This window comes from Mandrillus leucophaeus, unplaced genomic scaffold (genome assembly GCF_000951045.1).
Source record: "Mandrillus leucophaeus isolate KB7577 unplaced genomic scaffold, Mleu.le_1.0 Scaffold237, whole genome shotgun sequence".
Classification (NCBI taxonomy): domain Eukaryota; kingdom Metazoa; phylum Chordata; class Mammalia; order Primates; family Cercopithecidae; genus Mandrillus; species Mandrillus leucophaeus.
The window spans coordinates 1,470,068-1,475,950 of record NW_012102443.1 but is presented as its reverse complement, the minus strand read 5'-3'; the positions used below and the strand labels follow the sequence as shown (position 1 = coordinate 1,475,950).

Below are 5,883 nucleotides of genomic sequence, written 5' to 3'. Positions count from 1 at the left end.
GCCTAGCTGTGTGGGGACTCAGGACTCCTGGCATCGGCTCCCCTGTGGAGCCCTCCTGCTTGGGTTTTTGTTTTCGTTTTTTTGTTTTGTTTTGTTTTTTTAAAAATTTTTCTTGAGATAGCGTCTCACTCTTGTCACCTAGGCTGAAGTTCAGTGGCACGATCTGAGCTCACTGCAACCTCTGCCTCCCAGGTTCAAGTGATTCTCCTGCCTCAGCGTCTCGAGTTGCTGGGATTACAGGCATGCACCACCACACCTGGCTAATTTTTTTTTTGCAATTTTAGTAGAGACGGGGTTTTACTATGTTGGCCATGCTGGTCTCGAACCCCTGACCTCTAGTGATCCGCCCACCTTGGCCTCCCAAAGTGCTGGGATTGCAGGCGAGCCACCACGCCGGCCCTAGTTGGGTTCTGTGGTGCGTGCTGCTGCCTTGGCCTCCCAAAATGCTGGGATTGCAGGCGTGAGCCTCCGTGCCGGCCCTGGTTGGGTTCTGTGCTGCTGTCATGGTGGTTTCTGTCACCTGCGCTTGAGCTGACCCTTGAGCTCCTCACATCCAGCATGGCAGAACTGAGTTCGTGTTTTCCCAAGCCTGGCTCCCTCCCTGGTGTTCCCGTTTTAGGGTGTGCGCCACCATCAACCCAGTTGTTTGGGTTGGAAATTTGCCATTGCTCTCTCCTCCCTTCTCTTCCCATGAGTCTGCCATCTCTCTCCAGACCAGTTACCTGTTGTCACTGTCACCCTGGTTTCCTCCCTCAGGCTGCCTGGTGCTTTGTGCTCACGCCGGAGGGCTACTCCCTACCACGGTCCCATTTCCTGCCCAGCCCTGGTCCCAGTGTGCGTTGTAGGTCCTTCTGTCTGCCCCCTTCACTGGGTGGTAAGATGCACAGGGCATGGACCTGGGCCCTTGTCTACCCCCGCGCACCGCCTGCAGGGCCAGTGCGGGACCAGGCGTCAGAGCTGCCAAGCGGGTGTGTGAGGGGCTTTGCTGTGCTGCGCTCACCCTGCCCCTCACTTTGCTTATGCCCCTCGGTTGCCCCCCACGTCTCTTTGAGAGCATTCGCTATGATTGTGAATGAAGAATGAACTGGAGTGGCTGTCTCTGGTCAGCTCTGGTGGGCGGTGTCACTCTAAACGGGGATGGCGAGCAAGTGCAGAAGGCCCTGCCTGGGACGTGGACTTGAATGGCCACTCTGTGTAGCTCAGTAAACGGACCGAGAAAAACCTGCTTCTGCCCACCTGTCTGGAGTTGAGACAGTTGATCGTGAGGGCGGGAATATGTCCATGTGCCATTTGGATTGAATGCTTGATGCTTCTTCCTCCACGGGCAGCACTCAGGAGGCCTTGAAGAGCGGGCACTTTGTCAATGTCCTCAGCATCCTCGTGCGGCTGCAGCGCATCTGCAATCACCCTGGGCTCGTCGAGCCCCGGCACCCAGGCTCTTCCTATGTGGCGGGGCCCCTGGAATATCCGTCCGCATCTCTAATCCTGAAGGCACTGGAGAGAGATTTCTGGAGGGTAAGTGGAGGATCCAGAAAGCGGAATCACTGTTGGATGTCTTTTCCAGGCACATTATAGATAAAACCATTCTTGGAAATGGTTCTTAACCAGCTCTTCTTCTGCAGTTGCAATTGTAGCTCTGCGATACATGGCACTGTCTAGCGGCACTGATGGCTTGCCACCCCTTGCTGGAGCGTTCCACCTCCGGAAGTTTACCCGAGGGAGGCAGGCCCACAGAGTGCAGAGGTGCAGAGGGCAGAGATTCACAGAGTGCAGAGGTGCAGAGGGCAGAGGTTCACAGAGGGCAGAGATTCACAGAGTGCAGAGGTGCAGAGGGCAGAGATTCACAGAGTGCAGAGGTGCAGAGGGCAGAGGTTCACAGAGTTCACAGAGTGCAGAGGTGCAGAGGGCAGAGACTCACAGAGTACAGAGATGCACAGAGTGCAGAGATGCACAGAGTGCAGAGGTGCAGAGGGCAGAGATTCACAGAGTGCAGAGATGCACAGAGTGCAGAGATTCACAGAGTGCAGAGGTTCACAGAGTACAGAGATTCACAGAGTGCAGAGATGCACAGAGGGCAGAGGTGCGGAGGGCAGGCTTTCTTGGCGTTGTGTGGATTGTGGCCTGGGAGAAGTAGCTGAGCACACACGGTGCATCTGCAGAACTTCACCAAGGGCATGACAGCACCTGTGTATTGGTGTGGAGGAGGGTCTGCTTGCCGAGTGGCCATTAGAGGGGGCGCATCTGGATGCCCACGTTAGGGCCCTGCCATAGAAATCAGTTTTATTCTTAGGTGCTTTTTATGCCACTTCATGCAGCAAGACTTTTTTTCTTTTTTTTCTAGGAAACAGATCTTTCTATGTTTGATCTCATCGGCTTAGAAAATAAAATCACTCGTCACGAGGCAGAATTGCTGTCTAAGAAGAAGATACCCCGGAAACTCATGGAGGAAATCTCCATTTCAGCAGCCCCAGCAGCCCGACCAGCAGCAGCAAAGCTGAAGGCCAGCAGGTGCGTGCGACCCAGAGGCAGCAGGGAGGGTCGGCTCCCAGGGTCCCCGCAGCTGACCCAGGTCTACGCGTGGTGAAAGAAAGGCTGCTAATGTACTTGGGTTATCTGCTGCTCTTGGGACCTTGCTGATGTCCTTGGCTGTGGTACGTGTGTGGCTGTGCAGATGCCTTTTAGGCTGTGTGGTGCAGTGCAACTACTTGTCTCCCTGAGCAGCAACCTCCTTGATCGTCTTCGTGGCAGTTTTAGGGTAGGGTGGGTGTCAGGGCTGCCTTTAACCTGGTACCTCCTGTGGTGGAGGCTGGTGTGGCCGGACCACACGTGTCGTGAGTGTGGCAGGCAGAGGGCTCCACCCCCACCGTGATGTCATTGTCTTACAAGTGACATGTGAATGATTCTGAAGTGATGCTTTTGCCAGTGTCGTGAGGCTGGGAGGGACAGACACGTTAGATGATTAAAACAAGATATAAATGACTCGTAGTCTAAATCTAGCAATTGGAAGTATCCAAAATCCTATGCTTAGGTTAAAAAGGAAAGGAAAGGAGAGAGGCGTTTGGAGATGAAGGGGCCGGTTCTGCAGACAGGTCTTTCTTGTTGGCACTTCTGTACTTGGCTTCACGGGGACTTTGAGTGGATCACCCTCCCCTCGTCAGTGCCAGAGGTTTCTGCTTAGCTTGAGGGGCCACGGCCCAGCAGGCTGCTCCTCAGGGAGCCTGCAGCCCTCAGTTAAATGAACAGCACCCATTCTAGTGGGTGCTAGTCTGTGTTTTTAAAATGGCTTTTTACAAAAACGTTTATAAAAGTTTTTAATAGAGACAGGGGTCTCACTCTGTTGCCGGTCTGGTCTTGAACTCTTGGGCTCAAGGAATCCTCCTGCCTCAGTCCCCCAAAGTGCTAGAATTACAGGTGTGAGACCACACGCCCGGCCTAAAAATGACTTTTGATGGCCATCTCTGCCTGTTACGTTGTATAGGGGTTTTGAAAATGGCCAGTATAGTTCCCAGCTTAAAGTGGTCACCGTGGCTCATGCCTGTAATCCCAATGCTTTGGGAAGCCAAGGTGGCAGGATCTCTTGAGCCTAGGAGTTGGAGACCAGCCTGGGCAACATAGTGAGACCCTATCTCTCCAAAAAAAAATAATACAATCCAGGCGTGGTGGTGCACACCCATATTCCTAGCTACTTAGAGACTGAGGCAAGAGGATTGCTTGAAGCCAGGAGTTTGAGGCAACAGTGAACCATCACTTGTACGGCCACTTGATCAGACTTTTGTCAAGTTGATGTTTCTCCTCACTCCCCTTAGCCCTTGTGCTATAATAGATGTGTTGTTTTCTAATCTACATTGATACGATTGTGAAAGTTAAAACAGCTTTCATCCTTGTATTCCCAGGAATCTGGGCAGATGTAACATACCACTTTGGTGTACTTAAGTCTTGTTAGCCACTGCTACCGGGCTCGGGGGGAGCTTACCTAGGGCAGTACTTAGGCGTCTTTCCCTTCCCTCTGTAAACTGCACTCTGGGTGCTGGCCCCTGAGCTGGCTTCCTGTGGGCAGCGGTGAACCCCGGCTCCTTGAGGTGGCCTGTTCTCTCTGTGGTCTGATGCTCTGTGTCTTCTTGCCTGGACCAACGGGCATCTAGGTTGTTTCAGCCTGTGCAGTACGGCCAGAAGCCCGAGGGTCGCACCGTGGCTTTCCCCAGCACTCACCCGCCCCGGACGGCAGCCCCCACCACAGCCTCTGCTGCTCCACAGGGCCCGCTTCGAGGACGGCCGCCCATCGCCACATTCTCTGCCAATCCGGAGGCAAAAGGTAGACTTCACGTAGTTGTCTGCTCTCCGCCTTGTGGAGGTTTTTGTGGGACAAGTTCATGGCACTTTCTTCTTGCGCCTCTGGACGCGGTAATCGTCCCCAAGTGGGAATAGGCACCACCTGCTGGCTCTCTGAAGGTGCCATGTTGAGTTCTTGATGAGTTTTAGACTTTTTGATGGCTGGTAATGGATGTTTTCCCTATTGAAGAAATTTCACTCCTAGGTTAATAAGTGTTGATCTGATACTGACAGCCACTAGGCAGGCTGTTTCTGTTGACAAGAGGCGATGCGTGCAGTCGTCTAGGAGACTCCTGAGAACGTCTGCTCATATTGTATTTTGTGCTGTCACTTGAACTTGATTATTCTTTTGAGGAAGGATAGAGTAGAAAAGGTCATCAAAATAGTTAAAAGTAGTATTTCACCACGTGGCCAAAGGGGCCCTCCACACATCGGGTTTTCTGAGCTAAAAATAAATGCGGAGACCTGCATTGTTGCCAGCGTTCTCTATAGAAATATGAGTGGAAGCTCTGTTGATGTTTGTTTGTGTGTTTAGGAAATAGTTTCTAATTGATACTAATGTTTGGTTGGGCTGACTTCTAACAGTTTCTGTTTACTCTGAGAAATGTACCGCGTAGAGTACTGTAGCTCAAAGTGAAGATAATTAACAACATGTAAAATTACGTTTCTCTCACTCTGTAAACTATATGGCCCCTCCTTTTTTTTTTCCTTAAGAGGGGGCTTCTCATTTGAGAGACAGTGTGAAATGTTTATTTTATTTCTTTAAAATTCGGTTTAAAATAATGTATTTTATTAAGAACCTCTAACAGCTTTGCACAAACAAACCTTATCGATTGCAGCAGCAGCAGCCCCGTTTCAGACCTCTCAGGCTTCCGCCAGTGCTCCACGACACCAGCCCGCCTCGGCCTCCAGCACAGCCGCTAGCCCGGCCCATCCTGCGAAACTGCGGGCCCAGACCACAGCACAGGCCTCCACCCCAGGCCAGCCCCCGCCCCAGCCCCAGGCCCCCTCGCACGCGGCCGGGCAGAGCGCGCTGCCTCAGAGGCTGGTGCTCACCTCGCAGGCCCAGGCCCGCTTGCCTAGTAAGTGGCCTCACCTTTCCAGGTTTCTGCCATCTCTCTACCCCAGAGGAGTTGTGTTAAGAACACGGGGATGTAGGAGGAGCCTTGCTGTCCACTCCTGTGTCTTTCCCCGGCCCCATGCCCAGCGCTGCCTCTCACCAGTGCAGCCACCTCCGGCATGAGTCTAGCAGGGAGCGCCTCTGCGGAGGCCGCGTCCGGCCTTCTCCTGTCTGTGCTCTCTCTCCTGACCCCGCCATCCAGCTCTGCTTTCCTGCTGCGCTCACTCACTGCTTTGGTGCTGTTGTCGGCACTTCCCAGTGTTAGCCCCGGCCTTGTTCCACCAGCCACACAGGTGCACTCTGGGGGAGCAGATGCTCCTAGAGTGACAGCGACTGCTTTTGTTAAGGTCGCTTCCTTGCCAGTTATGTGAACAAGCTTTAGGTTCCTAAAAAACATTAGCTCTTTTTAATCTCTCGCCTGTTACCAAACTTAA

General features: G+C 52.8%; 1 protein-coding gene across 1 annotated transcript in view; it reads left to right on the top strand.

Annotated features, from left to right (window-relative positions):
• The window catches only part of LOC105541287 (E1A-binding protein p400), a 144,403-nt gene that overhangs the window by 66,058 nt on the left and 72,462 nt on the right, over positions 1 to 5,883 (top strand). Inside the window, exons 19-22 of the mRNA XM_011982233.1 lie at positions 1,329 to 1,515; positions 2,342 to 2,508; positions 4,143 to 4,312; positions 5,169 to 5,411. Coding sequence (XP_011837623.1) covers positions 1,329 to 1,515; positions 2,342 to 2,508; positions 4,143 to 4,312; positions 5,169 to 5,411 — 767 coding nt within the window. The remainder of the gene's footprint in view (positions 1 to 1,328; positions 1,516 to 2,341; positions 2,509 to 4,142; positions 4,313 to 5,168; positions 5,412 to 5,883) is intronic.